Source organism: Chanos chanos, chromosome 7 (genome assembly GCF_902362185.1).
Source record: "Chanos chanos chromosome 7, fChaCha1.1, whole genome shotgun sequence".
NCBI classification, from domain to species: Eukaryota; Metazoa; Chordata; class Actinopteri; order Gonorynchiformes; family Chanidae; genus Chanos; species Chanos chanos.
Genome location: NC_044501.1, coordinates 43,086,239 through 43,108,738, shown reverse-complemented (window position 1 = coordinate 43,108,738; position 22,500 = coordinate 43,086,239). Strand labels below are relative to the sequence as shown.

The following is a 22,500-nucleotide window of genomic DNA, read 5'->3' as shown; positions in this document are numbered from 1 at the left end:
TTGTGAACGTGTGGACCATGAATAGAAAAAAAAAAAAAAATTGTCTGCTTTTAATCTCAGTGTTAGAAATATTGTTGTATCATATATATCACCCATATCTCAGAAAATCATGCACACACACACACACACACACACACACACACACACAGATATATCAACATACAGTATATCACACACTTTACTCACCTCTCACTGTCAGAGTGACAGGACTGCTTAGCTGTGAGGATGTTAGTCTGTCATCACTCTCTCCCTGACACCAGTACTGATCCTGGTCAGTTACAGCAACTGCTCTGATGGTCAATGTGTCTCCAGTTATAGTGTAACCATTAGACTGAGACACTGCAGTCTGAGTGTTGCCTTTATACCACTTATATCTCCAGTTCCTCCCAGACTCCATGGTACATTTCAGAATGACTGTCTCTCCAGTGTACACAGGACTCTCTGGTTTTACTGTCAGTGTAGCTGTTGATAAGTCTGTGTAAATGATGGAAAGCAAAAGAGGAAAATACATAAAGGTATCAGACTCATTCATTCTTAGAATTTCGCAATATGTAATATCTGTCTGTAAAATGTTAACCATTAAAACTTTCTCTATTTCTGTATCACTGTCACACTCTGTTCCTCATGTTTCCCCTTCTAGTGGTAGGTTTGGGTTCCTCAGAGAAGGTAGTAAACCTCCTGATAGAAGAGCCCCATGGCTTTGTTTGGGTAGGAGAATGAAGCTATACGGCTCTTCTATTAGGAGGTTTACTACTTTCTCTGAGTTAACTAACTCTGGGTTTTCACTAAACACGCTCTCTGGAATACCCCCCTGCTCCTCTGGTCTCCCTCCCTCTATTGGTCACTTATCTCTGTTCTCTGTTTACTCCCTGAGTCTTGTTTAGTCTTGTTAGTTCATCATCTGTTTCACCTGTATTCAGTTTGTTATTTTGTGTATAAGTACTCCTTGGTCTTCCCTGTTTTTTTGTTTTGTTTTTCTTTTTTTTTTGTCTGAAATGCCTGTACACATTGTTACGTTTGGTTTATCCTGCCTGTTTGTAACCTGAACCGGTGTTTCTGCAAATCTCTGGAAGCCTTTGTTATAGTTGTTGTATATAAATGAACACTTACCTGCATTTACATCCGGTGTCTTTCAACAAACATGACAATCACACATTAGTGAGTGTGACTACAAACATGTAGTATTCTATGGTAATGCTCAGTTTCATGTTGATAAAGATTCATGTTTGGACTGATATTTGAGTTGTATCGTTACATTTAAAATCAACCTGGAAAAACTCACAGTCTTGACTCAATGTGAAGCAGAATTGGATTCACCAGTTACTGACTTACAATGTGTTTTTACTGTTCTCATTAGGATTGACTTCAGTTTGTTGATAATTCTTAATATTAATTGGTTTGTTAAGATAACAACTATATTTTCTCTCATTGAGTTTTCTGCCATATTTTACAATGCTGTATCAGAGATGATCACTCACCTGTCACAGTGAGAATCACACCATCACTCCAGTCAGTGTAGTCATCCTTACTTAGGTGAGCTATACACCTATAAGTGCCACTGTGAGATCCATTTACAGCATTGATCACATATTCATTATTGTCTGTTCTGTAATATGTAGCTGCTTCTCTGTATTTTTGCCAGTCATATTCAATGACAGAGATATCTCCTCCAGGAATTTCACATCTGAGTGTCACTGTCTCTCCACTGAATATCTGAGTCCACTGAGGATGTAGAGTCAGTGAAGGTTTTGGTTTTTCTGTAGCAACATAAAACATTTACAATGCTAAACAATAATACCGCGTCTCTGATTACTGAGTTCTTCACTGAACCTCTAGCTGACCACACAGTCCACAACATACAAAACAAAACAAAACAAAAATACCCATCAGATTAAAGTAAAGTCATAAATAACAATTATTATTACCTCGGCTTTGTCCAGAGTGGAAGAGTGAACTCAGCACTAAAACACAGACAGAGAAACTTAGAACAGCAGATACATTTGACCTTTAACTACACTGTCTTATCTCTATATGATGCTGATTAGATTCATTATAACTACACTGTCTTATCTCTATATGATGCTGATTAGATTCATTATAACTGCACTGTCTTATCTCTATATGATACTGATTGGATTCATTAGAACTACACTGTCTTATCTCTATATGATACTGATTAGATTCATTATAACTACACTGTCTTATCTCTATATGATACTGATTAGATTCATGATGACTAATGTGAGTTCTCACACTAATATTTATTTATTTATTTATTTTAATTATGTAGTCTCAGCTGTATGATAACAATATGGTATGCTTTTTTCGTCCTCTGACCATGAAAACAGTCTGTGTGAGAAAATGCACTTTGAGTGCATATGACGTGAGGGCAGAACATAATTAAAGCTGAATCAAACGAACTCATAATTCGATTTCTCCTGACAGTTGATTTGACAGTTGACAAATACAATATATTCCAAATTTGGTATTGTCCTCAGTTATAACAGTATTCTGAAACACTGCTAGTTCCTGTAATTAACAACTCACTCTTTGATCCTGTTTTAGAGAAAACTATTTCATTTAGAATCTGACCACAGCAAACCCATCAGTTACCTTTCTCCCATATTTCGTCAGCATTGATGACATTTCTCTCACATTTCATATTAAAATGATAAAATATAATCACAGCTTTTATCCACTTAGTGTCTTAAAAACATACATCAAACACACACACACACACACACACACACACGCATTATATACTTGCTTGAAAACTGACTGTTTAATAGCCTGAAAATGTTGACGTTAATGTATGCAACTACATGTTGTTAAGCACATCTCTGACTCCTTCCATCTTTGTCACTCCTGTTCCTTTCTCAGACAGTGATATCACTGATAAAATGACATAGAGAGATCATTCTCACAGAGCAGTACATGTAGTGGACTCAGCTCCATGCTCTATGAGTGAGAGACTGTTTGATCTACAGTGTGTGTTATGACCTCATACATATCCTCACATTTAGATCACACCTCTGCAGAGAAACACACAGAGATGATCAGAATGAAACAGTCTCCTTCTTCTGATTTTTTTTTTTTTTTCCTAAATATTTTGGTAACATTTATGTTGGCCAAAAATGGAAACAGTGTAGCGTCAGATGAGGAACAAGGCACCAATAAAGAGTCTTTATTAAAAGCACTGGAATAGTAGCCAATGTCTGTATGCCAGTGATGCATTTTAACAATCTAGTCTAGTGCCTCTTCAGTTGTAACATTATTCTAAACCCTCATTCTGCTCATTTCTGTATTTAACACCTTGCTCTTTGATCCTGTTCATAGAAAACTTTTTCATTTAGAGTCTGACAACAACAAACCCGTCAGTCACTTTTCTCCCACATTTCATCATCATCATCATTTATGACATTTCTCTGACAATTAATAATAAAATAATAAAACAACAATAATAATGATAATAATTGTAATAATAATAATAACTTTGGTCACAGTCTTTATCCTCATGCGCAGTTTGTTAAGAGCAGCACTGGTCACTAATAAAATGAGGGTTATGTTAGAAATACAGTATCAGACACCGGTCAACACTTGTGTAAGAATCCCTTAAATGAAGAGTGAAATACAACAACAATTCAGAGACTCAGAGAACAGTGAACCTATGAACACTCCCACTGTTAAATTCACATTATACTCCCATGTCCACTGGCATGTTGCGTGTGTGTGCGTGCGTGTGTGTGTGTGTGTGTGTGTGTGTGTGTGTGTGTGTGTGCATGTTCATATATGTATCTGTCTACCTATCTTTTCACATTTAGATCACACCTCTGCAGAGAAACACAGAGTCATGACAAGAATGAAATGATGGTGTCTTTTACAGAGCTGCAACTTCTTCTTCTTTGTAATTTTTGTTCCTTCTTCAGAATAGTTTTCATCTTATCTTTCGGTAACATTTACATAAGCAAATATGGAAACAGTGCAGTGTTTCAGATGATGAACCAGAAGTGAACTTTAAAGAGTCATTATTAAAAGCACAGGAATAGTATACCTATGTCTCTGTATCAATAATTCATTGTAACACTCTCATCTGATATTGTTATTACACTACATCATGAGCCACCATGTAATGACATGGCTAAAAAAACACCAAAACAACAACAAAAAAATGCATTCAGCTTCAAATCATTTCCAAAGCCTTTATCATCACTAATTTGTCTTAAAATAAGTGTGCAGAGAGAGGGATGGAGAGAGAGAGAGAGACGTCCTAGTTTTTATAAACTTTGAATCTATTTTTGATAGAAGTTTGTTTCACTCATCAGCCCTGAATATAGTGATAGTCTTTACAGAGAAATGAGAAAGAGGAAGCATTCAGAGAAGAGGCTACGTGTTGCTGATATTTTAAAACGTTGACATGTATACATGTGACCAACACAGCATGAAACCAGTCCATTGATTTGTGTATTTACAGTGTATCTCTATGACTATGGGTATGAAATTCTTTCATTCATTTTCAAAGCTGTTTATTTTCAAATCCATTTATACAAATTAGGGTAGCGGGGTGCTGGAGACTATCCCAACGCTCACTGGTTGATATTCATTTCATATTTTGCTGTTGAATAGATTATTTTTTAAGACTGGTGTTCAACTGCTCATCACATCACATATGAACCTGACCTTATGTGTCTGTGTGAATGAGTAAGTGTTAATGAGAAGTGCATATGGTCAGTAAGCAGCTCCTCCTACACTCACTGGTCTAAACCCACATATGTGAAGAACTAGAACAGAAGCCAAACCACAAACTCTCATCTCTGCTCTGCTGTCAGGCATCATGCACCATGTGTGAGGATTGTAGAGACCCTATTTTAGTATGTTTGTTTATTAACTGTGTGTACTGGTGTATTATTCTGTGAATCACATACATTCACCAGTATCATTCACATGCACCCACCATGAACCATTATTTAAAATAAATAAGTAAATAAATAAAAATCTAAAGATCTTGAGCACTCATTCCCTTAAAAGCATATAGATCAGGAGAATGAGAACAGAGAATGAGGAATCTCCTCTCATGTCACTATAAACTACAGTCCAGAACAAGCACAAGAAAATTAATATTTATTAACTCAAAGAGTCAAAGAAACAAGTTAAGTCCTGTCAAGCATGACTCCCTCTGTATCCCTGACCTCACATCACCAGACATCACCAGTCTTTATCCTCAACCAATCAGAGGTCACCCAAAAGAAACAGTCAACATGTAGTTCCTTTACCAGCACTGAGCACATGCACCAGTTAAAATACTAAATAATAAACAGGTCTGTGTTACAACACCACACACATTAGATCACATTGTGTCTGAGCTGATTTTTTCCCTGATCAGTATGACACTGATGCACTGAACAGTGTTACAGTGTAGTGTAAATAATGTAAAGATGAGAACATGTAACTTTCACCCTTAAAATGTCTGACACCACCGTGTGATTTATTTTTTATCTGAGTGAGAAAAAGGAGAAACTGAGTGTCTGATATGTTGTGATAAACTCTGGGTTAGAGGAAGTGAACAAACTGTTCTATCATCACAATGAGGACTGCAAATCTCCCACTGACAAATTCTCTCACTGATACATAGAGAACAGTGTCTCACTGCAACACAACTTATCATTGAAATTACATTGAGTTTATGGCTCTGGAGTTTGATCTGACTACATGTCTTCAAGTGAATAAAGCAGTATAAATAAAGTTAAATATACATGCCAGAGGTTGTTTTATCAGAAAGTTCTGACATTGTTGTTCAAAGAGTTTTTTCCATCACTTTCAGAAAATGACATGACTGAGAAAACGAGAAAAAGAGAGAGACAATACTTACAGAGAAGCACATGTAGTGGACTGAGCTCCATACTGTGAGAGTGAGAGACCGTTTGATGTGAACTGTGTATTATACACTCTTCCTGTATTTGAGAGCCCTTCCTCAATTCAAAGAGGGAGCTACAAAGAGAGGAAAAGAGAGAGAGAGAGAGAGAGAGAGAGAGAGGAAAAGAAAAGAAAAGAAAAGAAAAGAAAAGAAAAGAAAAGAAGAAAAAAGAAAAGAAAAGAACCCTTCTCTAAACCCTTCTCTAAACCAAAGACTTTTCTGCTCCCCCTTTTTGTGTCATTTTGTGGATCATCTCAATTTATTCACCATTTTATTTGAACACTTGGAAAATAGAGTTGTTTTTTGTTTGTTTGAGAAGAAAGCCTCTCTCTTCTGAAAAAAAGAAATGACTAAAAGACTCAAAGTTATTATTGGACTGGAACTCTTATTTACACACATTGGTCTGTCAGTCACTGACTGGGGAGAGTAGAGACAGTGTTCTCCAGCTGCTTGACTGACTCCACCCCCAGCCAGTCACCTTTTTCAAACAGACTGTCTCGTTAGGGGGCGGCACGGCGGCGGAGTGGGTAGCGCTATCGCCTCACAGCAAGAAGGCCTCGGGTTCGTTTCCCGGTTGGGAGGCCAGGGTCCTTTCTGTGTAGAGTTTACATGTTCTCCCTGTGTCCTCTGGGAGCTCACTGTAGGTGTCTTTGCAGCCACCATAGGGCAGAGAAGAGCCAAAACAGATCCAAACAGGGAGACAGCCTGTGGATGTGTCACAACATGCTAACCATCATTGTCAGAAGCTGTTTGTTACCCTTCTTTACAAATACAAATACAGTCCAGAAAGCTCAAACTCTTTATCCTTTAACTTAATGATATATTATCTGTGTATCGTCTCACTGTCCATCCAGTAGAGTTACTCTGTACCTCACAGCTCAGTGAGAGAGAATCAGATGTAAAGTGTTGAATTGTGTTGGGACTGATGATCAGAGAGGCTGGAGGAGACAGATCTGATACACAGAGACAAAGTTAACTTCATCATATTCTTTTGCATTATTAACATTTTGTTTCAGAAACCCCAAGAAGGTAATTGGTGACATGAAAAGCAATAAAGAAAAGAACAAAAATGCATGCATAACAAAGAGAGAAGAGATCAGTGCTGGATACCACAGAGGCAAACTAAAACAAACAAACAAACAAACAAAAAAGTCAATACATAAACACAAAATCCCAGTAGCAAAATGAAAGAACGACAGAAAAACAAATAAACAAACAAAACAACAGCAGCAACAACAACAACAAAACAATCTTCTGTTGACTCACCAGTGACCCACAGTGGCTGTGTTGTGCTGTACTCTGAGTAATAGACTGGGTTTCCTCTCTGTGCTCTGCACACATAAACTCCTGTGTGTTTAAGAGCAGCAGGGCTGAGAGTGTAGGAGCCTCCAGCTCCTCTGCTGCTGTCTGAGAGGAGTTCGAAGGAGTTAAAAAGAACCCAGATTAACCCATCTGTGTAGGGAATGACTCTGTACCAGAGGAATGTCCAGCCTGTAGAGGAGTCTTTAACCTCACAGCTCAGAGTCACTGAGTCTCCTTCAGTCAGCCACATCTTTGGAGAGACACTCACAACCGACTGGGCTTTGTCTGCAAATGAACAGAAGAACTTTTCAAGTCTCCTCTAAACTCACACATTCACCTGATGACACAGTCAGTGTTACAGCATCACTGATCTCTGAGTTCTGTGAGTGTCCTCTGTCTTTTCCTCTACAGGTGTATTCACCAGTGTGGTTCTGTATTCCTGATCTTTACTGACAGGACTGAGCGAGGAACTCTTCTTATACCACATGCATGCTCTACAGAGAATATAAAGCTCAAACTTCCAGACTGAGACAGAGAAAATGTAGAAGTTGAAGAAGAAATTGAACAGTAGACACAGTACTGATCCCTGAAGAACAGAGGAGTGCTCACAGCTCTAAAGCATCTCTCATCCCTCATTGTGTTGCACTTCAGCACCACGGACAGTTTACATTCATAGATCTGCTACTGCATCCTCTACTCTATATTTGTAATGCTCTTCAGCACCATGGACAGCGTCAGTAATCCATGGATCTGCTACTGCATCCACTGCTCTACATTTGTAAAGGCACAAACAGCAAGACACATTTGCAAATGACTGGATATAATGTGTGCACATATTAAACATCACTGACCAGTCAGTCAGAGTCAGATTTCTTACCTCATTAGTTCCATATTTTTCTGATTGTTTGTTTGTTTTTGTTTGTTTTTGTTTTGACAGTGTATAAACCAGAGCAGAGATGATTTCAGTACTGTTTCATTTTGACATGAGGGGTTTAATAGATGAGACCAAAACACGGAATAAGGTGTCAGAACGTTTAACTTCTGGTTGCTCTGGTTGTTGTAATCCTGTGGGCATGTAAACCCTTTGAGACTGTAAACAGTGATATTGGGCTTTAAATAAACTTAAATTTGAAAATTTGAACTTGAACTTCAGTCATATACATTAAACTTTACTCTTTAGGACTTAATGGATATTTGGTCAATCTTGGATTTCATGAACTCGGTACCAGAAATCCGTGAAGAAATCTCAGAGAATGTATTAATTGGCTCGTCAGTATTTGATGCATTAATCCCTGTATCCTGTCAACTGAGTGTTAACCAGTCATATTCTTTTGGTTACTACTTATGTTGAGATAATCAGACTGTGCTTCTTCCTCAACTGGTGAAGACATGTTTTTTCTTTTTGTTTTTGTTTTTGTTTTTGGTCAGTGTATGGGATCCTTTATTTTTGTTCAAGACTGCATCAAGGTCATTTTAAATTCAAGAAAGTTTTATTTAAAATAAAAAAAAAACAATAAGATACACTCAGTTAATAGAAAGACAGCAAGAGAAAAAATATTATTAATATTACTTAATGTCCTTTGAACATAATTTGAAAGTTATTTTTAAAAAAATCTACAATATTACACAAGTGCAATACAATAAACAAATATAATATCAATATAATTATAAAATATACGAATCAATATAATTATAAAACTCATGCAGAATTTCTTTTTTGGACAGAGATTGACTCACTAAAAGGCTTTTGTTTTATATTAAATCTGATGTAAGATGTGATTCGCTGTAGAAGACCTCCACACTGAGCCTACAGTGTCTAAATTATGGACAAATTTCTGAACAACCCATGGCTGAAACTTGTGATTTAATGGAAGAGAATACTGGGTCTTACCCTCACATAAGCACACAAATAAACAAATAAATACAGCGATAACCTTAAGGAATGATGCATCTTTAATCATTGCAATACTGAGGCAAGCAAAGAGAAACCTGTAAGGAGTCAATCCTTACCATCACAAATACTGAGATCTCTTTATATAATATATCTTAATTACACTAGCCTGAATAAAGACTAATTTGACAAGTATAAAGCAAAAGTATCCTGTAAAAGGGAATGTGTTAAAAACGTCCTCTGCCTCATTAGTATGGTCATCCTTTCTATGAGCTGACAAATCCTCCGAGTGTACTGACTGTGTAAACCATGTTTCTTGTCTTACACACCCTCATTCATCTCTGAATATACAGGCTCTGAGTGTCCACTCATCTCACCTGATACAGAAAAAAACAAAACAAAAAAACAACAAAAAAACAAAAAACAAAGCAAAACTTGTATGAATCGTATGGAATTCAACATGACATCTTAACACAGCAACATGTCAGTAGCATCACACTGAGTTTAAGCTGAATTTGAGCATCTACACAATCATTATTGTATTCCTGAAAGAAATGGGGAGTGTTGGGGAGTGTTATGATGGTGTTGTTATACCTGTGGTTGTGTTTGACTGCAAAAGTGAGTAAACTATGTGCGTCTGTGAAGTGCTCGTCTTGTCTGATAGGAGGGAAAAAGGTTATAAAATATATGACTGTAAATATTTTTACTCCTTGCGAAACACATGACAAGCACATATTGTAGATTTACAAGCAATATTCTGCTTTCAATGTTTGTGTATTGGTTGTTATGGTAATGAGAAGAAGTGTCTGTACCATTTTCCTTGAAATTCATATTTTTCATCTCAATCTGAGAATAAGTCACCTCACTGGGTTCATCTGCAGTATCATCTAACACACAACACAGTCAGTTCAGTTTAAAGATCTGTGAACTCTGATTTTTATTAAACTGACAGGCATTTAATGATAAAACATATAGTAGAGTTTATAGCATAATGAAAGGACATGTTAAAAATCACACTGCAAGTTTATCACGGACTTTACTCCTGTTACCTCTATCTGGAGTATTAATATCATCATAGATGTGAACAGTTCCTATGAGAGAGATGAAGACATTATGTTTATAAAGGATCCTCATAAAAAAAAAAAAAAAAATCCCTGTTTGTGTTAGTAGTGGACTTCACCTCCTCTGTCAGCATGTGGAGTTGAACTAGTATCATACATCTGAGTGGTTCCTACAGTATTAGTCAAAAGTTTGGACACACCTTCTATTTCCATAGTTTTTCTTTATTTATTTTCTACATTGTAGAACAATGCTGAAGGCATCAAAATTATGAAATAATACATATGGGATTATTCATTCATTCAATCATTTTCTGAGCTGCTTATCCTAATTAGGGTTGCAGGTGGTGCTCATTGGGCAAAAGGCAGGGAATCACCCTGGACAGGTCACCAGTCCATCACAGGGCAGACAGCACAACAACATGCAACCCTAGGGGCAATTTAGTATCTCCAGTTTGCCTGACCTGCGTGTCTTTGGACTGTTGGAGGAAACCAGAGCTCCCAGAGGAAACCCACGCAGACACAGGGAGAACCTGCAAACTCCACACAGAAAGGACCTGGCCGCCCAACCAGGAATCGAACCCAAGACCTTCTTGCTGTGAGGCAACAGCAATACCCACTGTGCCTCCATACCGCCCATAAGGAATTATGTAGTCCCCTGTGCAAGCCTGCTGCTGCTGTTGTGCTGATTATTCGTCACTGCTCTACGGTCTGTCTCTAACATTTACGTTGTGCTGCGCTTCTAATCTTGTAATATTGTGTGCTTGTTTTAATCTCGCTCTGTGTCTGCTTCGTTAACGTTACCTATCAACACATTCTTTCTACTGTTTGGCTGCTAGCGTGCTAACACCAGCCTAGCATTCTTGCTAACCTTATTTACACAGCAATAGTGTGTTGATAGTTCACGTTTACGTTACCTCTCTTTATCTGCCACTATGTCTTGCTCTCTCTGCCTCGCTCTCGTAGAGAAGTTGTCTCTCCTAGAGAGACGTGTCCGTCAGCTAGAACAAGGCAGCGCTAGCCCTAGTTTTATTACTATAGATACGACGGGCACCCCAGATAGCATTAGTTTAGCCTCTGAGCCGATTAGCGGCTCAGTCTCTCCCTTTAGTGCAGTTTCGCCGGCGGAAAAGGAGTTTGTTACGGTCATGAGTGGCAGGAGGTCTCGCCGACGCCGACACCAGCCGTCATCCGTACGGCCCGACTCACAACCGCTGCCGGTGGTGAATCGCTATGCTACTCTTGTTTCTCCTGCTTGCCGGCCCGGGTCCTCCACCTCCCACGACCGCCCCAAGCCCCGTACCTTAGTCATAGGGGACTCAGTGACCCGAGGGATTAGATTAGCAACGCCAGCGACTGTTACCTGTCTCTCCGGGGCCAGAGCTCCCGACATAGAAGCTAACCTTAGGGTGCTGGCAAACAGGAATAGCCGTATCGATAAGGCACACCACACAGACACTAGCTATGACAATATCGTTATTCATGTCGGCACCAACGATATTAGAATGAGGCAATCTGAAGTCACAAAAGTCAACATAGCTAGGACTTGTGACTTCGCCAGAAAGATGTGTCGGCATCGATTAATTGTCTCTGGCCCTCTACCAGCTAGGGGTAACGACGAAAGATATAGTAGATTATTGCAACTGAATCGCTGGCTGGCGCAGTTTTGTTTAGATCAGGGATTTGATTTTGTAGATAACTGGCCCTCTTTCTGGGGTCGACCTGGCTTGCTAAAAGCGGACGGCCTGCACCCTAATGGGCATGGCGCTGCTGTTTTATCAGGTAACATAGATAGATGTCTGAGTCAGCTATGACATCTTCCACTAGAGCGGGCCAGGTCGCAGGTGATTACAGAACCTGCTAATGAAATCCCCTCAGAGGCTGCTGAGTTCCATGAACCAATGACTCCTCTCCTCCAGCATAAGGCAAAGATTAATTTGACTAGTTATTCATTTAGTGGAGGGGCTTCAGCAGAGACTAGCTCCCTCTGTGAGCCTGGTCCTCATTCTGCCTTAGTTGCTCAACATAACTCGCTCTATGGTCATCCCTCTGTCAGCAGCAATTTGGCTTTTGCTATTAGCGTACTCTCACGCCCTCGCAGACCACGTCGGCCTAGATTTAGACAGCCTATTTCCCACAATAACTTAATTCCTATTCAACTGACCCCCTCTTCCGATTCGATCGTTGTAAGCCCAACAACCCTGAAGTTCGGTTTTATTAATATTAGATCACTCTCCCACAAGGCCTTGCTGGTCAGCGACCTTATTACTGATCTTAGCCTTGACATGATGGGTTTGTGTGAAACTTGGTTGAAGCCAGATGTTTATTTTTCTTTAAATGAAGCCTCACCCCCCAATTATTCCTTTTCACATGCTGCTCGAGCAGCGAAGAAAGGTGGGGGTGTAGCCTTAATTTATAACACTGAATTCTCGCCTAGCATCTTTAATGCACCAAATTTTACCTACTTTGAGCTGCTCTCTCTGAAACAATCCTGCTCTACCTCACCCTTCCTCATAGTAGTGATCTATCGGCCCCCTGGGCCCTATAGTCAATTTCTCGATGATTTCACTGAATTGATCTCTAGCATTATAACTACGGTGGATAAAATCCTTATAATGGGGGATTTTAATATCCACATCAATGATAGCTCTGATTCTCTTAATAAAGCATTTACTTCTATTTTAGACACTTTTGGCTTCAACCAATACGTCTGCGAGCCCACTCATTCCAATGGCAACACCTTAGATCTTATTCTAGCTCGCGGCCTAACCGTCTCTCATGTGGTTGTTTCTCCCTATTCCACTGCCTTATCTGACCATTTTCTTGTCACCTTCCAGGTCACGCTCCCCTCTCGTCCTGTAGTCTCCACCGTGGTTTGTCGCTGCCGCCGCATTAATGCTTCCACCACTGCCGCACTTGCTAACTTACTTCCTGCTGCCCTCAGCTCTCTCGATGATCAACAAGGGTCTTTGAACGATCGGACAGACAGTATAAACTGTACCCTCCGCAATGCTTTAGATACGGTAGCACCATTAACGCTAAAAAATAGGCGTAAACATAGAACACCCTGGTTTAATAACGATACACGTGTATTGAAGCAAGCATGCAGAAGATTTGAACGAAACTGGCGCGCCACTAAGCTGGAGGTCTTCCGCCTCGCCTGGCATGATAGCTTAATAGCCTATAAATGCGCCCTCTCCACGGCCAAATCCGCCTATTACTCAAGAATAATTAATCTTAATAAAAACAACCCGAGATTTCTATTTGATACAGTATCAAAATTGACCCAGAATCACTCCCCTCAATCCAGTTCTATCACCGCATGCGGCTTTGTCGATTTTTTCTCACAAAAAATAGACTTAATCCGTTGTGATATTAAAAACAGTCAACAAAATCAATGCGCCGGTATACTCCCCATCGCTGCCCCAGAGCCTAATCAGGATGTGCACTCTTTAACCCAATTTGAGCCTATCTCCCTAGACGCGCTCTCCAAACTGGTGCACTCCGCTAAACCAGCCTCTTCCCTGCTCGATCCCCTACCTCCTAAACTTTACGTAGAACTTTTCTCGATCCTCGGCCCTACAATCCTCAACCTTTTAAATTTGTCAATTAAGTCGGGCGTTCTACCCTCTGCTTTCAAAACAGCCGTGATTAGCCCCCTACTTAAAAGACCTAACCTCGACCCAGAAAGCTTGAATAATTATAGACCAATCTCTAATCTCCCGTTTCTTTCTAAAATACTCGAAAAAATTGTCGCTGCGCAACTCATCGCATACATGTCCTCCAACAGCCTCTTTGAAGTGTTTCAGTCAGGCTTTAGGCGTTTTCATTCCACTGAAACCGTATTAACTAAAGTGACTAATGATGTATTACTAGCCATGGATGCTGGTGATACCTCATTACTTATTCTTCTCGATCTGAGTGCAGCATTCGACACAGTCGATTACACCATATTGTTAAAGCGCCTGGAAAATCAAATTGGCATCCGTGGCCTGGCGCTCTCTTGGTTAAAATCTTATCTCTCAGAGAGAAAGCAGTGTGTCCACTACAATAATGTGACATCTGAGTATCGAGAGCTTAACTGTGGTGTCCCTCAGGGGGCGGTCCTTGGCCCTCTCCTTTTCTCTATCTACATGCTCCCTCTTGGAGACATTATTCGTAGCTATCACATTAACTTCCACTGTTATGCTGATGATACTCAGATCTACTTACCAATCAAGCACAGTGACCGCTCTGAATTGGCTAACCTTGAGGCGTGTCTCTGTGCCATTAAAAATTGGATGTCCTCAAACTTCCTGACGCTTAACGCAGGTAAGACAGAAATGCTCGTCATTGGACCCCCTGTGCATAAGCATCTTTTTAGTAATCTTAAATTAAAATTTGACAACTGCATTCTCTCGCAAAATTCTACAGCTAAAAACCTTGGTGTGATTTTTGACTCTAGTCTCTCGCTTGTCACTCATATCAAGAACACTACCAAAACGGCCTTTTATCATCTCCGCAATATCGCCAAAATTAGGCCCCTACTATGTTTAGCTGATGCAGAAACCATTGTCCATACATTTGTCACGTCTCGCCTCGACTACTGTAATGTTCTGTACTCTGGCTTGCCCGCCTCTAGCACCAGAAGTCTTCAGCTTGTCCAGAATGCTGCTGCCAGAATCCTGACCCGAACTAGGAAGTTCGATCACATCACTCCCGTCCTGGCTTCCCTTCACTGGCTCCCAGTTCACATGAGGGCTGATTTTAAAGTCCTCCTATTAACATTTAAAATTCTCCATGGGCTTGCACCGGCCTATCTTTCTGATTTAATTACACTCTACGCCCCCCCCCGCACCCTGCGCTCTCAGGCTGCTAAATTATTAGTTGTTCCAAAAGTTAAAAAGAAGTCTGCTGGCCATCGCGCCTTTGCCTACCGCGCACCCTTTCTCTGGAACAGCCTACCTATAGATATTAAAGAGGCAAACTGTCTTGCTACCTTTAAAACCAAACTTAAGACTCATTTATTCTCCGTGTCGTATGATAGCATAGTCTCAAACTAATCTTCCGGTATAGCTCAGTCTCTGCTGTAGTCTCTCCTGGCATAGTTTAGCTTAGTAGCTGCCGGCTTAGATACCTCTCATCTTCTCTCTATCCTCCCTCTCCTCTCCTCTGCTCTTATCTTAACCTGATCAGTTGCTGTCATTAACCTGCTCTCTTCTCTTTGTGTGAGTGGTCGATGTCTGCGCCTGCTTCCTGGATGTGGCACCTTCCCCTGACCGGCTGAATGACTTTGTGCCCTGCTGTCCCTGGCCCTGCTCCCCCACGTGGCCCTGCTCCTCCTGCGCCCTCCTCAGCTACTACTCTTGCAACTTTCAATACAAAATTATCTATAAAATTACTTTTCTTATTTCATCTGTTAAGTGCCGCTACTCCAATTGCTCTCCTTCCCTCCCTCATCTCCTGCATGGCTGTGGCTCATCTGTTTGAGCATGAGTGTCTGGTGTGAATGTGGCTACTTTCTCTTAGGTGTCCCCCCCCCCCACCCTCCATGCCATCCCTCTTCACCGTCATCCCGATGGCTGCTGTGGCTTCGTGTCCTCCTGCGCTGCTACAGCTGTGCCGTCCACCCCAACTGAGCCCCATGCTGTTGTGTCATTCCTCATACTACCTGCCAGTTGTGTTCTCATTTATTATCACTCTGTTGTTTTGTAAATTGCCCTCTGGGCTGGCACCTACTGCACGCCTGGCTGGCCTAGAAGGGGTCTCCTCTCTTTGTGGTCCTTCTCAAGATTTCTCCTATTTTTCCCTAAACGTCTGGGTTTTTTGAGGAGTTTTTTCTTGCCCGCTATGAGGATCAAGTCAGGGGGTGCCACCCTGCTCTGTTTTGTTGTAATCCTGTGGGCATGTAAAGCCCTTTGAGACTGTAAACAGTGATATTGGGCTCTAAATAAACTTAAACTTGAAACTTGAAACTAGTAAGCAAAAAAAGTGTAAACAAAGCACAATGTAGAAAATAGTTAAAATAGAGAAAAACCCTTGAATGAGTAGGTGTGTCCAAACTTTTGACTAGTACTGTACATTTGAGGGAAAGCTATTTTGATGATTAAAACTCAAAATGTAAAATCATTTGAAAATGTAAATGTACACTATGTCAAAATATATGTATTTGCTGACCAGACTGTGGTGACGTATAACCTGACTGAGCCCCCAGTCCTCCTCCTGTCTGGTTCTGATCCTGGTTTGAAATCTGATTGGTGTTGTTCTGTCTTTTGACTCTAGAGGGAGACAGAGATCACTAAAACACGTGACGCAGCTCTGTATGTACAATATGATTGCCAAGGCCATGGCTCACAAAAAATCAGAATTACTTACAAGAATATTTCATTAAAGCAGAAACCTGTAATGATAAAGAAATTTCCATTATTGTTTAGAACTGACATTATCATTTGTTTAAAATGATGTTATTATTACTAGAAACAACATCTTCAGGGATGAATCTCAATAAACAGTTGGTGTAGACCAGGGGTGGGCAAATCCGGCCCTGGAGGGCCATGGTCCTGCTGTTTTTCTTGTTGACCAACTAAATACAGTCTGTGATTGGCTGAAGAGCGTGCACACCTGTTTTCAAGGTGAATATCAACAGCTAGCTAAGAGGTGAAAACAAAAAACGGCAGGACACCGGCCCTCCAGGACTGGATTTGCCCAACCCTGGTGCAGACAATGCAGTGGTTTTAACAAAATCATTGTTCTGTGATTTTAAATCAGTAGGCTTTTATATTTATATTTAGAGTTGGAGTGGAGATGTAGATTCTTACCTTCTGATTGTTTGTGCCAGTAAAGCAGGATGATTAGAATGATGATCACAAAGACAACACCCAGTCCCACCACCACTCCTATTGTTACAGCAGAGGATCCATCACCTGATACTGAGTCTATTCACACACACACACACATACACACACACACACACATTAGTTCAACACTACTGTGGCATTATGAATAAAACAAAATAGTGTGACAATAATTTATTGCAAATGTTTCAACAGGTTTGATTATTTTCTTACAACATTTTAGATTTTTATATTATTGACTCTTTTCATTTGGTTGTTGTCCACATTTGAAAATCTATTTCTGAGTCTCTTCTAAACTCACACACTCACCTGATGACACAGTCAGTGTTACAGCATCACTCATCTCTGAGTTCTGTGAGTCTCTTCTGCGTTTTCCTCTACAGGTGTATTCACCACTGTGGGACTCAGAAACAGGACTGATTGTGTATTCCTGATCTTTACTGACAGGACTGAGTGAAGAACTCTTCTTATACCAGCTGTATTCCCAGTCAGTGTCTCTCTCTCCCTGTATTTCACATCTGAGAGTGACATTCTCTCCTCTGAATCTCTGTTTATCAGGCTGCAGGATCGCAACAGCCTTTGGTCTCTCTGTAGAATAAAATACATATCACACTAATGTACAGCACACAAATACAAAACAAACACAGAACATAGAGTGACAAATCTGAACTTCACAGAGAATAATTATGTCGTATCATCATATCATATCATTTTCTGCCACTTATCCAGGACCAGGCCCCGGTGGCAGCAGGCTGAGGAGGGTAGCCCAGACATCCCTTTCCCCGGCTACATCCACCAGCTCCTCCTGGGGGATCCCAAGGAGTTCCCAGGACAGCTGAGATATATAATTCTCTCAACGTGTCCTGGGTCTGCCCCGGGGTCTCCTCCCACTTGGTTGTGCCCAGAACACCTCCACAGGGAGGCGTCCAGGAGGCATCCTGACCAGGTGCCCGAACCACCTCAACTGGCTCCTTTCAATGCGGAGGAGCAGCGGCTTGACTCCAAGCTACTCCTGGGTGTCTGAGCTCCTCAACCTATCCTTTAGCTGATTATTCAGTAACAAATAAGCTATTTATAACTCCCTAGATTCTGATTCTGAGCAGCATCTCAAAAATCTCTCCATCAGAAAAGAGTATAAACAAAACTCACCTCTCACAGTCAGAGTAACAGAGTTACTGGGTTGTGAGAAGTTGGGTCTGTTGTCTCTGTCTCCCTTACACCAGTACTGACCCTCATCAGATTCAACAGCTCCTCTGATGGTCACTGTGTCTCCATTTACAGTGCGATGTTCAGATGCAAACAATTCATTCTGAGTGTTGCCTTTATACCACTTATATCTCCATCCACTTTCAGTCTTTATCTCACACTTCAGAGTGACTGTCTCTCCAGTGTACACAGTGGTGTCTGGTTCTACAGTCACTGTAGCTGTTGGTAAGTCTAAGGAAATGAAGAGAGGGAAAGATGAACAGTAAACACAGAGCATTTCAAATTCATTCACAGTTAACAAATATGTTTGCAAGAGTAATGTAATAATTTAACTCTGAAACATTATATATAACGTCTTCTTCTGTTTCTATATCTCATTAAACACAGTGAATGCAGAGACACATAGAAATTATAATCTGTGACTCTCATCTTTCAGTCCCTGAGATTCACCCTGAATTTCATTAAATGTTAAACCACTGTATGATTTGTTTGAGAACAATCGTATTCTTTCAAACAATTATCACTAAACAATACTTTCTGCTTGGCTGGTATTACTCAGTCATTTAAAACGGATAAAGGTTATGATATGAGTGATATTTGTTTAGCCTTATAACCTTTTACATTGAGACTGCGGCTACTACAGCACTGGCAGAAAACGAGACCAAAGTGTTTTCACCAATTTGTGTATTAATTATTCTCACAAGCACTGATTATAAATGTGACTGAATATAAAGATGACTGGGAACATTTGTAGTTTTTCTGAGTCTGGTATACCTCAGATAAAAAAGACAGCATTTCTTCACTTCTAATAGAGAAAAGTTTTATTTGCTTTTAATATGAGTGATTTTACTAATTGCCCAAGAAACTCTCAGGGTCTGTTAATGTGTCACATATATCAGACAAATCCCAGATGCGCACATGCATGCACATGCACATGCACACACACACACACGCACACACACACACACACACACACACGCGCGCGCGCACACACACACACACACACACACACACACACACACATTAACATAAGTAGGATACTCACACAACTGCAGTGGAGTTATGGACAGACTAAAAAATAGTCTTATCTCACCTCTGACAGTGACTGTGACAGTGATCCAGCTCTTTGGTGACTCTCCTCTCTCTGGGTGTCTACACCAGTAGAGACCCTCATCTGACTTTGAGACAGTAGGGATGGTCATCTCTCCTGTAGTCTGACTCTGGAGGACTAATCCATCTTTATACAAATCAGCTCTGAGGTCTGAGTGGTCATATCTATATCTACAGCGCAGAGTCAAAGTATCTCCCTCAGTAACAGGATGGACAGGACTCTCCAGGATGACATCACCATCTACAGAACAGAACACAGTTACATACACTGTGGAATATGTGGTAAGGACACTTATATAAATAATTCTTGGCATGATATGGTTTGAAGTAAATCAGCTTTGGTGATAGATATTTTGAGTGGTTCCTCTCTACCGTACAGCTCAATTTATACTCAGAGTCAATAACGTAAGTCATTGTAACTGTCTCTCAATTAAAATGCAAGGAATCATGGTCTATACGGAATATGAGACACAATTGGATTTATAACTTACAGATTTACATTGTGTTTGTATTGTTCTCATTTGGACTGAGTGTGGATTGTTGATTGTGATTACTGTGAATTGGTAAATTAATACTAGACCTATTTATTATCATTTTAATGCAACACCCCCAGCCCATGCATGTGGTACTGCAAGTGATGCCCTGGGATCTATAAACCTTTATATTATATCTATTGTTTCTAACATTGTTTCTATATTACTTAATCGAATGAACTAAAAGTAAATGAACCGCCTGAATGTGTATTTTTAACTATATGTCTTTCTATTTACACTTTTAACCTATTTATACTGCGTCTAAACCTATCCTATCAGTTTACATTTATTCAACAACCATTAGTTATTTTCTCTGAACATCAAATTATATCCTACACATGTCCCTTATGAGTCATTAAGTATTACCAAATAACCAGTTTACTAACAATGAATTTCACAGGAGAGAGAAAGCTAAACTATTTACTATAAGACTAGAATTTCCCTTACAGGCATCAAAATAAACATTAAAATGTGTTGAAAATATTTATCTCCACAAATAAAAAGCAATGACGTAATTTAAATGTTTACAGGTACCACATTCATGTAACTCAAGACAATGTTTTAGTCACCCATGTAAATTCTCCTTAAGTGCTAAATAAACCTAATGTGCCCACACACTTGAAATACTAAGCCAACACTTGTTAAAGCAAAAGAAAACCCCAATTACCAGTGTCCCGTTGCAGGCCTGAGTTGATGCTCGCGAGTGTTGAGGCCTTAAATTAAAGTGGCCAATTCGTGCGAACTGCGCAGACAATAAAGGCGGTAACTCATTCAGCTTCAAACATACTTGAGAAATCAACAAACCCTTAAAAGCTATGAATGCAACTTATCCCTGTGGTCTTCAAAGCAGATATTAACTTGTTCGCATAAGATCATTTTATGTGCGCACAAGTTATAAGTAAGAGAATTATCTTGTGCACACAGAATAAAAAATATTAAGTTTTGGGATTTAGGGGCTCCGTAAAGAACAGCAATCGTAGAATGATCTTCTTTTCTTTGATAGGCACAGAGGTGTCGTATAGGCAAATTAAGTAATCAGTCATTTCTACTAAATAACTCAGTAGGCTATGGTCCAAAAGGTTGCTTAAGAGCTTAGCAAAAGTGAATTTGTGTATTACATTTTACCAAGTGAAGCAAACCATGTTGCTCTCAGTGTTTTGAGAACCGTCTTTCTGTCATCACTCACATGACAGCTACAGTGCCACACTAGTTCTAATGAAGGAAATGAACGAATGATTTGAAAAAAAAAATGATTTGTTCATTTTACTGAATGAGATTCAACGATCCGAGTCAGTAAAAAGATCCGAACTTCCCATCACTACTCCAGTCCCCATATTTCATCACAGCCTGACCTCTCACCCTGCTCAGTGATATGGTAGGTTGACATACAAATGTATTAAACATACAAATGAAATACTTTACAAACTTACAATTTACCACATGAAAACAGAACGGATTAGTCTCTTCCCGCATATAAAGTTTCAAATACAATTATTCACAGAAAATAAAGAATTCCAGAAAATACTGCTCAGATGCTGATTGTTAATACAGATATGCACATAAAAAACACAAAAGGAAACTTAATTATTATATTTTCTACAGGGCTTCATTAATGTTACACCTACTGAGTTTTCTTCTGTATATTTTATACACTTGCAAAAGATTCTCTTAGGTGAGTAATGAAACAGTAAATATAGAGGTTGTTTGTCACAACTCAACACTAACCTTTCCCAGAATTATAATGGACTCTTATTTTGGTAGGAGTTTTGTGTGTGTGCATTTACTTCCTGGTTTGTCTCATTGATCCCTGCCCACCTGTCTCTTGTTTTCTTGTTAAATCTTGTGTATTTAAACCTCTGTTTTCTCCCTGGTCTTTGTGAAGTCTTGTGTTCTCTCTAAGAAAGATGACCGAGCCCTGTTGTATTTAGACTGTCCTGTTTATCTGATTCTCTCGCCTGTTCATTTAGATTTCACCTCTTGGATTTTCTACGACATTCTTTGTGCCTCCGACTGACCTGGTGACTGGATTTATGTATGTTTCTGGACAATCCTTTATTTTTAAACTCTGCAACTAGATCAAATTGTGTTTGGTGACACAGTTGAAGTCTCTGTACTGAGAACACACACAGTTGAAATCATTCACTCAAAGTTTCATTTCTCTACAGTTTGCTATGATCATTTGAGGGCCTGTTTCATTCATTTCACAGTGTATAATAATGTATAAATTGACTTTATTCTGATACTAGAGTAAATGAAGAAACACTGATGATGTATCAGAGATGATCACTCACCTGTCACACTGAGAGTCACACTGTTACTCCAGTCAGTGTAGTCACCGTTATGTAGACATGCTACACATGTATAAGTGCCACTGTCAGATGTTCCTACAGGACTGATTACATATTCATTATGATATGTTCGGTGGTCTGGATTTGTGCCTTGATCTTTACGCCAGTCAATGTAATGTATTTGTCTTCCAGGAATTCCACATTTGAGTGTCACTGTCTGTCCACTGAATATCTGAGTCCATTTGGGGTGAGGAGTCAGAGAAGGTTTGAGATTTCCTGCAGGAATCAGATCAAATAAAAACCTAAGTCTAAAACTACATGAACACACAGGAAACTCAAAATAACACAGATGCAGAAGGCAACCAATT

The 22,500-nt window shown here is 39.8% G+C and overlaps 1 protein-coding gene across 1 annotated transcript in view; it reads right to left on the bottom strand.

The window, feature by feature from the left end:
* LOC115816406 (immunoglobulin superfamily member 1-like) overlaps positions 1–532 on the bottom strand; it is a gene marked incomplete at its 3' end in the record, with an annotated part of 9,297 nt that extends 8,765 nt beyond the window's left edge. The window contains exon 1 of the mRNA XM_030779360.1: positions 187–532. Coding sequence (XP_030635220.1) covers positions 187–532 — 346 coding nt within the window. The remainder of the gene's footprint in view (positions 1–186) is intronic.
* Positions 533–22,500: the final 21,968 nt, after the last annotated feature.